Source organism: Poecile atricapillus, chromosome 27 (genome assembly GCF_030490865.1).
Source record: "Poecile atricapillus isolate bPoeAtr1 chromosome 27, bPoeAtr1.hap1, whole genome shotgun sequence".
NCBI classification, from domain to species: Eukaryota; Metazoa; Chordata; class Aves; order Passeriformes; family Paridae; genus Poecile; species Poecile atricapillus.
The window spans coordinates 2,304,544-2,317,255 of NC_081275.1; the positions used below are offsets into that span (position 1 = coordinate 2,304,544).

The 12,712-nt window shown below is 65.9% G+C and overlaps 3 protein-coding genes across 4 annotated transcripts; 2 read left to right on the forward strand and 1 right to left on the reverse strand.

Moving 5' to 3' along the window:
- The first annotated feature begins 785 nt into the window (after positions 1–785).
- TCAP (titin-cap) lies at positions 786–1,943 on the forward strand. The gene is made up of 2 exons (XM_058857869.1): positions 786–952; positions 1,649–1,943. The coding sequence occupies exons 1-2, from the start codon at positions 807–809 to the stop codon at positions 1,902–1,904; spliced, it is 402 nt and encodes a 133-aa protein (XP_058713852.1). The 5' UTR covers positions 786–806; the 3' UTR covers positions 1,905–1,943.
- A 592-nt stretch (positions 1,944–2,535) lies between these two features.
- On the forward strand, positions 2,536–6,259 carry PNMT (phenylethanolamine N-methyltransferase). The gene is made up of 4 exons (XM_058858279.1): positions 2,536–3,119; positions 3,212–4,060; positions 4,231–4,438; positions 5,695–6,259. Exons 2-4 carry the CDS (start codon positions 3,907–3,909, stop codon positions 6,128–6,130), a joined length of 798 nt encoding a protein of 265 aa, XP_058714262.1. The 5' UTR covers positions 2,536–3,119; positions 3,212–3,906; the 3' UTR covers positions 6,131–6,259.
- A 503-nt stretch (positions 6,260–6,762) lies between these two features.
- PGAP3 (post-GPI attachment to proteins phospholipase 3) lies at positions 6,763–11,455 on the reverse strand. 2 transcript variants are annotated; one of them, XM_058858222.1, is made up of 8 exons: positions 11,215–11,455; positions 10,430–10,527; positions 10,199–10,321; positions 9,517–9,579; positions 9,345–9,406; positions 8,572–8,708; positions 7,854–8,058; positions 6,763–7,310 (listed from the first exon to the last, which is right to left on the reverse strand). In XM_058858222.1, the coding sequence occupies exons 1-8, from the start codon at positions 11,399–11,401 to the stop codon at positions 7,247–7,249; spliced, it is 939 nt and encodes a 312-aa protein (XP_058714205.1). In that variant the 5' UTR covers positions 11,402–11,455; the 3' UTR covers positions 6,763–7,246. The 2 variants fall into 2 exon arrangements, with proteins under 2 accessions (XP_058714205.1, XP_058714204.1); XM_058858221.1 differs by having other exon boundaries at positions 6,768–7,310; positions 10,199–10,351; positions 11,215–11,454.
- Positions 11,456–12,712: the final 1,257 nt, after the last annotated feature.

A 12,712-nucleotide genomic window follows, 5' to 3' on the forward strand; every position in this document is an offset into this window, starting at 1 on the left:
TGGGGGCTGAATTAAAGCCTTGCACTGTTTGCAGTTCCGTGTCACCCGCCTGCCCTTTGTCACCGATGAATCCAAGGGGTGGGGGCAGATGTGGGGCTGGGGTCACCCTGAGGACCCCCCCCCAGCGCCAAAGGGTGGGGTCTCCAGGCTGTTTGTGCCACTGGGTGTGGGTGGCACTGTCCCTCGCCCCGTGGTGGCAGCGGCAGCTCCATCAGCTGGGGCATTTCTGTCCGCACCAGATGTCCCCAGCGCCCTGGGTTCATCCCCTGGGGTGGGACCCCCACGCCTGGGGGCAGCTGGGGGGGCTGGAGCCCCTCATCCTCTCTGTCCCCAGCCATGTCCCCATGAGCCCTGTGTCACGGCCACCCGGCTGTTGGCCCTACAAACAGCCCATTTGGGGGGTCCCTACAGCCCCACACCTCTGTCCTGGGTGCGGGGGGACACTCTGGGAGGGACCCCAACCTCCCTCTGAGGTCAGCGGCTGCTGTGGGTGGCACTGGGGTGGCACCGAGGTGACACGTGGCGCCCCAGCGCTGTTGGGGGACAGGGAAAGGCCAGGCGTGCCCTGGGCAGGTGCCAGGGGGGTCCTGGCGGTGCCATCACGTTGTTGGCAGGACCTGCCCCTCATCCCCACGGCCGTGAGAGAGGGGGGGGGGACACACCCGTGTGTGCCACACACGTGTCCGAGGTGCCACCGCCCCCGCTCTCCCCCCTTGGCAGCGCCCGGTGCCAGCGGCGTGTCCCAAAATAGCCCCAGCGGGGCCATAAAAGCGGGGCGGGCTCAGGGGAGGGGGGAAAGCGGCACCATGGTGGGTCCTGGCGTGGTGGGGGGCTCCAGGGGGCTGCTCTCGGCTCGCCTGGGCTGCTGTGTCCAAGAGGAGGACGTGGGGCGGAGAGAGACCTTCAGTGCTGAGTGGCTGGACCTGGAGCTCAGCTCCCGGCCCGAGGACGGGTGAGGGGTCTGGGGGGTCTGGGGGGGTCCGGGGGTGCTGGGGGATCGGGGGTTTTGTTGTGGGGATTGGGCTCGTGGGGGGCTCCAAGGGTTCTGGAATGTGGGGTTTCCATGGGGCTCAAAGCGTCTCAAATTGTGGGGTCCCTGTAGCGTTTTGGGGGGCTCCAAGGGTCCCAAAATACGAGGTTTTCATGGGTTTGTGGGGTGGCTCCAAGGGTTCCAAAATTGGGGTTTTCCATGGGAGTTTGGGGCTGTAGGAGACTCCAAGGGTGCCAGTGGGGTTTTGGGCAGCCTAAGGGTCCCAAACTTGGGTGTTCCCATGGGGTCTTTGGGTTGTGAGGGGGCTCCAAGTGTCCCAAATGATGAAGTTTCCAAGGGGTCTTGGGGCTTTGGGGGTTTCCGAGGGTCCCTGTGGTGTCAGAGAAGCTCCAGGGAGGTGGTGGGGGGGTGTCCAAGAGGGATTGGGAGCCACAGGGGTTCCTGTGAGGAAATGGGGTTCTTTATGGGGCTGGGGGAAGCCGGGATTCCACAAGGGGCCAGGAGAACACGGGGGTCTCCAGGGGTTCCCATGGGGCTGAGAGGGTCCATAGGATATCGGGGGGGTCTCCAGTGGTCCTGACGGGGTGGGGTGACCCCAAAGGGTCAGAGCGGGACACGGGGGTGTCTCCCGCACCCCCACGAGTGCCCGGTGCGCAGGTGGTGCCGGCGGGAGGTGGACACGCAGCGCCGGGAGACGCTGGAGCAGCGCGGGGCCGTGCGGCTGCTGGAGCAGCGCTCGCCCTGGGGGCTACTGCGGGTGGGGGTCCTGGGCCAGCCCCTGACCCAGCACCTCCTGCCCTACGCCCGCACCCTCCCCGTGCCCCTCTTCGCCCCCTCAGACCTCCGCGGAGCCAAGGGGGGAATCCCCCGCACCCTCTCCCGCTCCCTCTCCCACGAGGCCCAGCGGGGCTGAGCGCGGCAGAGGGGCCGGGGGAGGTCGGGGGGGGTTGGGTGGGGGGCAGGAGGGTGATGTTGGGGGGCTGGGGGGACCCACGCGCCTGGGTCTGCTCAGCCGCCCCGAAGAGGCAGCGCAGGAAGGCGGGGGCAGGTGGGGGTGGGCTCCCATTCGCCTGGGACCCCACCCCGCTGCGGGCGTCGTGGAGGCCGGTGGGGATGAGGACCCCGCGGGTCGGGGGTCTCCCGCCCTTCGGGGGGCTCCCGGCAGCTCCGGCGTGACTCAGTTTCCCTGGCGAAAAGAAGGGAATGCGAGGATGAGGAACGCTGAATCCTGCCCGGGGTTGGGGGGCGCCCTGGGGGGGCTGGAGGGGGGGTGGGGGGCTGAGGTGGGGTTGTACGAACCCTGGACTTTGTACGGCAATAAAACGCCTACTTTGGCACGGCAGCGTCTTTTTTTGGGGGGGGGGTACAAGGGTGGGGGAGAAGATTTAGGGGGAGAGGGACCGTCTTGGGATGGTGGAATGGAGGCACAGGGGGAAACTGAGGCACAACAGCTGGAGGGACCCGGTGTCTTATGGGACTGGGGGTGTCTGGGGGTTGGGGGGGTTGTGCTTGTATAACACCACCCCCCCACATCGCCCACCCGGTGCCAGGATCCGCAGTGCCCAGATTAGCTGTTCCCACTCTGGATCCCGCTGTCCCTGGGCCCCCGCCAGGCCCTGTCCCCTCCCAGAGCCCGGCCCCGTCCCGCTCCTTCCTCCCGGGAGCCGCTGACCCTCCACCGGCACCTCCTACAGCTCCTGCGAGACCCACCCTGCTCCTTATCCCGGGGTGCTGGGAGCACTGGGGGCACTGGGAGCTCTGGGAGCACTGGGAGCGCTGGGAGCACTGGGAGCGCTGGGAGCACTGGGGGCACTGGGAGCTCTGGGAGCACTGGGAGTGTTGGGAGCACTGGGAGCGCTGGGAGCACTGGGAGCACTGGGAGCACTGGGGGCACTGGGAGCTCTGGGAGCACTGGGAGTGTTGGGAGCACTGGGAGCTCTGGGAGCACTGGGAGCGCTGGGAGCACTGGGAACACTGGGAGCACTGGGAGCACTGGGGGCACTGGGGGCACTGGGGGCTCTGGGGGCTCTGGGAGGCACTGGGAGCACTGGGAACACTGGTGGGAGCACTGGGATCACTGGGAGCACTGGGAACACTGGGAGCACTGGGAGCACTGGGGGCACTGGGAGTGTTGGAAGCACTGGGATCACTGGGAGCTCTGGGAGCACTGGGAGCTCTGGGAGCACTGGGATCACTGCGAACACTGGGAGGCACTGGGAGGCACTGGGAGCACTGGGAACACTGGGAGCACTGGGATCACTGGGAGCACTGGGAGCACTGGGAGCACTGGGAGCACTGGGAGCTGGCAGAGGCGGTGCTGGCTCCTGCCAGAGCTGGGCCGAGGTCCAGCACGTTCAGCTCATCGGTGATGGAGAGCCCCGATGGGCCCCATCCCAATCCCTTCCCATCCCAATCCCTTCCCATCCCAATCCCAATCCAAATCTCATTCTAATCCCTTCCCATTCTCATCCCCATCCCATTCCACCCCAATTCCTCCACATTTCCATCCCCATCCCTTTCCAGTCCTTTCCCACTCCCATTCCTGTCCCTTCCCATCCCCATCCCATTTCTGCCCCTCTCCCAATCCCTCTCCATCCATCCTCATCCCCCGGGACACTCACGAGGCAGCACAGAGGGGTCACAGCCCCCTCTCGGGGTGGGGGGACATTTCCCCCGGGCTCAGGGACAGGATTCCTGGATGCCCGCAGCCCGGGAAGGGCGGGGAGCCGTTATCAGCTCCGGGATGGATCCGGCCGCGGCCCCGGGGCGCTGGCGCTAACCGGGTTAGGCGGGATGGATGATGGATGGAGGGATGCGGGGTGGATGGATGGGGCCGTCGCGGCTCCCCGCCGCCCCCCCGGGCCGGGCAGAGATAAAAGGCGGCGGCGGCGGGGCCGGAGCCGCAGCCCCTCGCCATGAACAGCCCGGCCGAGCTCCGCGAGGGCTACGAGCACTTCGACCCCCGCGCGTACCTGCGCAACAATTACCTCCCGCCCCGCGCCGACTTCTCCTCCGAGGAGTTCGTGGTGCCCTGGAAGCTGCGATGCCTGGCCGAGACCTTCGCCAGCGGTGAGGGGAAGGCGGCGGGGAGCCCGCTCCAAGCTTCGCAGTGGGGCGGGGAAACTGAGGCACGGAGCACCCGCGGCACGCAGGGGCAGCTCCTCTGACCTTCCCTGGCTTTCCCTCTTCCCCGGACCGATGCGGGGACCCCCCACACCTATGTCCTGTCCCCCTGCCAGGTGAGATCCGGGGCAGGACGTTGATCGATGTGGGCTCGGGCCCCACCATCTACCAACTGCTGAGCGCCTGCGACCACTTCGAGGAGATCGTGGCCACCGATTACCTGGCGGTGAACCGGGAGGAGCTGGGCCGGTGGGCGCGGGGCGAGCCCGGAGGCTTCGATTGGAGCCCCTTTATCCAGCACGTCTGCAAGATCGAGGGGCGCGGGTAGGGGGGCAATGGGGGGGCATGGGGGGGCCCGCGGGACCGCAGGAGGAGGGTGGTGCTGGGGTGGTCCCTGCTGGATTGTGTCCCCAAAATCCACGGGATCACAGATCCAAATCTTCACCGATCCTGGGCTGATCCCTGTAGAACGATGTCCCTGAATCCCGTGGGATCACAGCCACGTTTTCCCACAGATGTTGAGGTGATCCTTACAGGACCACGTCACCAAAATCCCACGGCATCACGGCCCCACATCCTTACAGCCACCGTTCGCAAATCCCATGGGTTCACAGCCCCACGTCCCTGCAGATGCCAGGGTGATCCCTGCAGGATCCCAGCCTCACATATCCATGGAATCCTGTCTCTCTCCCTGTGGATGAAGGGTTGATCCCCATAGGAGTCTATCCACATGTCCTTGTGGGTGCCCAGTTGATCCTGTTCCCACATCCCTGCGGCTCTTGATCCCTCCTGGATCCCATCCCCACATCCCTGCAGCTGCTGGGTTGATCTCCTGTCCCTTTGTCCTTGTGGGTGTTGGGTTGGCCCTGGTGGGATCCGGTTCCTGGGTCCCTGTAGGTTCTGGAATCGGCATCCCAGCCCACATCCCTGCAGGATCCTGTCCCCATATCCCTGTGTGTGCTGGATTGATCCCATCCCCGCATCCCTGTGTGCCAAATCCATCCCATCCCCGCATCCCTTCGTGTGCTGAATCCATCCCATCCCCACATCCCTTCGTGTGCTGAATCCATCCCATCCCCATATCCCTGCAGGATCCTGCCCCCATATCCCTGTGTGTGCTGGATTGATCCCATCCCCGCATCCCTGTGTGTCCCAGGACAATGCCCACCCAATCCCTACCTCCCTGCACAATCCCATCCCATATCCCTGCAGAATTCTATCCTCACATCCCTGTGTGTGCCGAATCCATCCCATCCCCACTTCCCCATATGCTGAATCCATCCCATCCCCGCATCCCTGCAGGATCCTGCCCCCATATCCCTGTGTGTGCTGGATTGATCCCATCCCCGCATCCCTGCGTGTGCTGGATTGATCCCATCCCCGCATCCCTGTGTGTGCTGGATTGATCCCATCCCCACACTCCCCTGGCTGCCAGGTCCATCCCCTCCCCTTATCCCCATGGATACCGGATCGATCCCATCCCCATCTCCCTGCGTTCGCCGGGTCAATCCCCTCCCCACATCCCCCAGGGCCCCATCCCACTCCCCTTTCCCCTTTCCCCTTTCCCCCCCGCCCCTCAGGGAGCCGTGGCAGGACAAGGAGCGGCGCCTCCGGCAGCGGCTCCGGCGGATCCTTCCCATCGACGTTCACCGCCCGGAGCCTCTGGGGGCCCCGCTGCGCCCCGCGGCCGATGCGCTGCTCTCCGCCTTCTGCCTGGAGGCCGTGAGCCCCGACCGCGCCGCCTTCGTGCGGGCGCTGGCCAACGTGGGCAACCTGCTGCGCCCGGGGGGCCACGCCGTGCTCCTGGGAGCCCTGGGCGAGTCCTTCTACCTGGCGGGCCCCGCTCGCCTGCCCGTGGTGCCGCTGGAGGAATCGGACGTGCGGGAGGCGCTGGCGGCCGCCGGTTTCGCGCTGCGGGAGCTGCGGAGTTACGCGATGCCCCCCGCGCTCCGCACCGGCGTGGACGATGTGGATGGAGTGTTCTTCGCCCACGCGCAGAAACCGCTGGAATCCTGAAGGGAATTCCCGGGAAATGCCGGGAAATCCCAGCCTGCCCGGCAGCCCAAAAGGTTGGGTGAGGCGGGCTGGAAGCGGCTCCGGCTCCCCTGGCTGGTTGTGGGGTCGGTGACAATAAAGGTTGAGGTTGTGGCAGAGGATGGAGGCGCTGAGGGGTGTGGGGAGATGTGGGGGGGGGGGAAATGGGGCGCAGGGAGGGGGAATGGGGTGAAAGCAGGGTGGGAGGAGGATGGGATGGGTGGGTGGGTTCACAGCAGGGGGGATACGGGGCACAAATGGGGGCAGAGGGAGCGAGAACAGGGTGGGAAAGGGGGTGCAGGGCAGGTATGGGGTGGGTGGGGGATATGGGGTGTGCTGAGGGGGTTTGGGGCACATGGGGTGGGACAGAGTGAAAGCAGGGTGGGAAATGGGGTGCAGGGGGGGGATTGAGGTGGGGGATATGGGGTACACAGGGGGATGTTGGAGGGGGCACAGGGTGAAAACAGGGTGGGAAATGGGGTGCAAGACAGTGGGTGCACTGTGGGGTGACAGGAAAAGGGAATGGGGTCCACTGGGGTGTGGGGAGGGCACAGGGTGCCCTTGGGGCAGGGAGGGGACACGGGGAGGGGACAAGCACCCAGCACTGCACAGATTCAACTCAGCTTTATTCACATCCCACAGCACACCTGGGGAGGGGGAACGGGGGGGGCACAGCCCCACTGGGCCGGGAGGGGGCACACCCAGCCCCAAGGCACCCACACATCACCCCCCACCCCTGCCAGAGCCACCCAGCAGAGCCCCCCATGCACACTGACCCCCCCAAATCACCCACGTGTCCCCTACACCGCCAGCCCCAGCAGCCACTGTCACCTCCTGGGGGTCCCCAGCTCAGCACGGGGAGGGTTTGGGGGGGGGTCTCAGCTCTCCTTGACCCCTCTGTGCCCAGCAGTGGGGGGGTTCCCACCCCCCTGGGGAGATGGGGGGCACGGGGGTCGGGGGAGAAAAACAAACCTCAGAAGGCAACCGGGGGGGGCAGGAGGCTGTGGCCGGGGGGGGCCGGGAGGTCGCTTGGCACAGGGCAGGGCACGGCCCTGGGGGGGCACGAGGGGTTTTGCCCTCCACACCCCCCCAGCAGCTCTAGTCCACTTTGAAGAGGTCGGAGTTGGCCTTCAGGAGGTAGAGGCTGTCGTCCATCAGGAAACTGGGGGGACAAGGGGGGCTGAGGGGGAGGCTCAGAGCCCCAGACCCCACCCTGGCTGTCTGAGCTGGGTGGGAAGGGGGGGATTGGGGGAGCCCTGAACCCAACACTGAGCACAGCAACCCTGGGGCTCATGGGGAGCAGCAGAGGGGCCCCTCCAGCAAGAAGGGGGGGCCTCAATTTCAAGGGTGAGACTCCCAGCACCCCATGGAAAACTGAGGGGGACCCTGAGCACCTGAATTTTAACAGGAGGGTCCTCAGCATTTTGATTTCAAGGGTGACACTTCCAGCACCCCACGGATCTGAGCACCCCAATTTCAAGAGGAGGGCTCCCAGCACCTCAATTTCAAGGGTGAGGCTCCCAGCACCCTATAGAAAATTGAGGGAGGCCCCAAGCACTCAATTTTCAGTCCCCCAGTGATCCAGCAGGGTCTCAAACACCCCACTCCCCTTACCCCCAGAGCACAGCAGAACCCCCCCAAACCCCCCTGGGGAACACGGGGAGCCCCTCACCCCTGTTTGAAATGGGGAGGGGGGGTCTCTGACCTGTAGAAGAGCACGTTGAGGGGGATGGTCCCGATGTGCCAGAGCGCGTGGGCGTCCAGCACCCAGAGCAGGGGAGGGAAGTCGAGGAGCTCGAGCAGCGCCAGCGCCTGGAGCAGCAGCACCGCGGCCGCGCATTTCCACACGTGCGGGAGGCGCCGGCCCTGCCGCAGGCACCACCGCAGCCACCACGCCACCGTCAGCATCCCTGGGAAAACCGCACCGGGGGCTCAGGGGTGCCCGGGGGGGAAAGGAAACCCCGGGCAGAATTCATAGGAAAACAGGGCGGGGATCAGGGACAGGGGTGTGCCCAAAAGCTGTCGGCATTCCTGGGAAAATGGGGAGCTCAGGGACAGGGGAGTGCCAACCCCTGGGCAGAATTCCTGGGAAAATGGGGAGCTCAGGGACAGGGGAGTGCCAACCCCAGGGCAGAATTCCTGGGAAAATGGGGAGCTCAGGGACACGGGGATACCCAACTCCATGATCAGCATCCCTGGGAAAACGTGAGGATTCAGAGACAGGGGGATACCCAAACCCCTGGGCAGCATCCCTGGGAAAATGGGGGCTCAGAGATGGTCTCAGGGATGGGGAAGGCACCCCTGACACAGCCCCAGTACAGCCCAGTGGCTCCCAGTACAGCCCAGCACTCCCCAGCCTGGCTTCAGTAGCTCCCAGTGCAGCTCCAGTGCCTCCCAGTCCATCCCAGTGCCTCCCAGCTCACCAGCAGCGGCGTTGGCCACCAGGTTGTAGCCGTAGTCGAAGCGCACGAGGCTCAGGTAGGAGATGTGGCCGGCGAGGAAGAGCAGGAGGAAGGCCCTGAAGATGCTGATTAAGGCCGGGCGCTGCAGCCCCAGCGTCCTGTGGAGGAGGAGGATGGTCAGGGTCCTCCCAGTATGGCCCAGGGTCCTCCCAGTATGGCCCAGGGTCCTTCCAGGTGCTCCAGTGATGCCCAAACTGGCCCACGAGAGGCCAGAACCTTCCCCAGCAAAGTCCAGTGGCCCCCAGTACAGCCCAGTGGCCCCCAGCAGCTCCCAGTATGGACCAAGAATAAGCACCAGCACAGCCCAGAGTCACCAGTACAGTCTGAGTGACCCCCAGAACAGAACCAGCATGGCCCAGTGGCTGCCAGTATAGAAATGGCAAAGTCCAGTGACCCCTCCCAACAAGACCAGTGCCTCCCAGTACAGCCCAGTGCCTCCCCAGTCCGTCCCCAGTGCCCCCCAGTCCATTCCCAGTGCCCCCCAGTCCATCCCCAGTGCCCCCCAGCCCGTTCCCGGTGCCCCCCAGTCCATTCCCAGTGTCCCCCAGTCCATTCCCAGTGTCCCCCAGTCCGTCCCCAGTGTCCCCCAGTCCGTCCCCAGTGCCCCCCAGTCCATCCCCAGTGCCCCCCAGCCCGTTCCCGGTGCCCCCCAGTCCATTCCCAGTGCCCCTCAGCCCATCCCCAGTGCCCCCCAGCCCATTCCCGGTGCCCCCCAGCCCGTTCCCGGTGCTCACCTGACACAGCACAGGTACACGGAGTGCAGGACGACGGCCGAAGCACAGAAATAATCCAGTTTCTGTGGGATTGGGGACGGCTGAGCTGTGCTGGCAGCGTGGGAAGTGGGGGGTGGGGGCTGGGACAGGACCCCCAGGGCTCGGGGACACTCCGGGGGTGCCACTCCCTCACCTCCGTCAGCGCCGTGTCCCTCGTGTGGAAGATGGTGGACCAGAACCAGGCGTTTAAGGAGACCTGGGAAAGGGGGAAATTCGGGATGTGGGGATGGGGGGATGTGGGTCGGGGTCTCCCTCACCCCTCATTTGGGGGATGAGGGCCCTGGGAATGGGATGGGGGGTGGAGAAGCTGGAGCTGGGTGGGAGCAGGTGGTTATGGAAGATCTGGGGGAAGGGGGAGAGGGAAGGAAAATGAGGGGGTAAAGGGGAAAAGAGTGGAAAAGGGGAGGAGGGGAGAGGGAGAAGGAAAAGAAAGGAAAAGGGAAAAGGGAAGAGAAAGAAGGGGGAAAAGGAGGGAAAAAAAGGAGGAAAAGGAGAGGGGAAAAGGAGAGGGGGGAAAAGGAAAAGGAGAGGGGGAAAAGGAAAAGGAGAGGGGGAAAAGGAAAAGGAGAGGGGGAAAAGGAAAGGAGGAAAAGGAAAGGAGGGAAAGGAAAGGAGGAAAAGGAAAGGAGGAAAAGGAAAGGAGGAAAAGGAAAGGAGGAAAAGGAAAGGGGGAAAAGGAAAGGAGGAAAAGGAAAGGAGGAAAAGGAAAGGAGGAAAAGGAAAGGAGGAAAAGGAAAGGAGGAAAAGGAAAGGAGGAAAAGGAAAAGGAGGAAAAGGAAAAGGAGAGGGAAAGGGCAAGGGCAGGCAGGGCTCACCCAGGCGAAGGCGACGCAGGTGGGGTAGGTGGGCGCGGCGGGGGGCACGGCCGCCCGGTAGCGCAGCAGCATGACCAGGCTGGCCAGGCCGTTGAGGAAGGAGGCGAAGGCGGAGGCCGGCTCCTGGAAAAACAGGAACCGGGAGAAGGGCCACTGGGAGGGGATGGGGGGGGTCAGCGGGCACGGGGGGACCCCCACCCACCCCCACCCCCCCCAGGACCCCCCGCTCACCTTTCCATGGAACTGGGGCACGCGGTGGCCGCCCTGCTGGTACAGCCGCACCGTCAGCCACATGCACTCGTACTTGCACTCATCCCGGCACGTCCAGCCTGTGGGACACACCAGTGCCTCCCAGTATGGACCAGTGACCTCCCAGTACGCACCAGTGCCCGCCTCAGGGCAGGGGGAGCGCCTGGGGTTCACCCCATGGCAACGGGGACATCCCCCCCAGGCCTCGCTGAACAGTCTGGGAGGACACCCAGCTGTCCCCATGGTGACCAGCAGCTCCCAGTATGGCCCAGTGCCCCTCCAGATAGTTCAGGGATGCCCAAACTGGTCCAACACCTGCCCCAGCAAAGTCCAGTGTCCCCATAGTCTGGCCCAGTGACTCCCCAGTGACCCCACTTCATAACCCAGCACCTCCCAGTATGGACCAACATATGACCAGCATGACCCAGTGACAACCAGTATAGGCCAAGCGACCCTTAACACAGCCGCAGCACAGCCCAGTGACCCCCAGCACAACCCAGTGACCCCCAGCACAGAAGAGCGGGGTTCAGTGACCCCCCCAGTATCGCCCAGGGCTTCCCAGTCCAGCCCATGAGCTTCAGACCAGCCCAGGGCTCCCCAGCACCTCCCAGTTCAGCCCCAGTGCTCCCCAGTTCAGCCCCAGTGCTCCCCAGTGCTCCCAGCCGGGGGGCGTGGCCTCAAAGGGGGCGTGGCCTCCGCGGTGTTGGGATCCCAAAGGGGGCGTGGCCTTGTGACCCGCCAGCCAATGGGCGCGGGGGGGGCGGTACCTGTCAGGCCCATGTAGAGCGGCTGCCGGGCCCGGAAGTGCCGCAGTGCCGCCCCCGAGCAGTTCTGCCGCTCGCAGCGGCTCAGGCACTCCCGGTACAGCGGTTCCCGGTCCCCCTGCGAGCCCCGGGCCGGGCCCGGCGCCGCCGCCGCCATGAGAAGCAGCAGCAGCGCGGCCCGCGCCGCCATCGCCGCCCGGCCCGGCCGCTTCCGGCCCGCCCCGGAGATGGAGCCGGCGCGGGGCACTATGGGATATACCGCCCCCACCGGGCGCGGGGGGTGATGGGATATATCCCCCCCATGGGGGCTCATGGGATATATCCCCCCGTTACCCGCCGCTGAGGCTCATGGGATATATCCCCCCGTTACCCGCCGCTGAGGCTCATGGGATATATCCCCCCGTTACCCGCCGCTGAGGCTCATGGGATATATCCCCCCATGGGGCCCGCGGATCCCGGTGGCCTGCGGGGACCCTCCGGTGTCGTGTCCTGCGGGACCTGAGGAACTGAGTGGTCCCGGCCGTGCGGGACCCCGGCAGTAGCCGTGGGATGAGGTCCCGGTGGCGGCCTGGCCTCAGGTGACAGCGATGTGCTGGATCCGCATTCCTGCCCCCGTGGGGGACCCCAACACCGAGAGTCCCCGCCTTTGGGGGCTGGTCCCTCGTGGCAGCCTCGGTGACACACGTGGAAGCACAGCACGGGCTGGGGTGACACAAGGGGACACGGGGGGCAGGTCCCGGTTCCCATCCCGGCTGCTCCCGGTGCAGTGTCTGGCTCTGCCCGGCCGGGGGTTCGGGTCAGGTTCCCCTCTGGGGGAGTCCCCACCTCTGGGGGACCCCACGTCCCAATTCCCTCCGTGTGCCCAGGGCAGCAGGTGAAGGTGGAACAGGTGGGGGACAGGTGCCAGCTCTCGGTCACCTCATCGGGGACCCGTTAGATGCTGCTGGACTGTCCCTGTGGCCCAGGACTGTCCCCAACCCCCTGCAGCATCCCGGGGTGCCAGGGCTGGCCCCCCATCCCCTGGGGCTTCCCCCAGACCCACCAGTGGTATTTCTGTCCCCCTCCCCACATGGGCGGCAGTGACAACCCCAGGGAGGCAGGAGAGGGGACAGGGATGGAGGACGTGTCCTCCTCGCCCCCGAGATCGCAGCAGGACCCCAGGACAGCTCCGGGGCTGGGGACCCCTGGTGCCCCCCACGGAACGGGAACGGGGGACTCCAGATGGGAAGTGCCCGGTCCGCGGTGCTGTGGGGGATGGACTGGAGGGGAGAGGGGTTCCCGGTGCTCCGAGGGGGTGGAAAGTGGGATCAGAGCCGGGGGGTCCCCAGTGCTCCCCGGTAATGGACGGGGGTCCTGGGGCGGGGGGCACCCGCTGATCCGGGGGATGGGAAGGGGGAACGGGGAGTCCCCGGTGCTCCCGGGGGATGGACGGCGGTGATTCCCGGTGCTACGGAGGACGGGACAGTCCGGGCGGGAGGTGCCCGGTGCTCCGGGGGGTTGG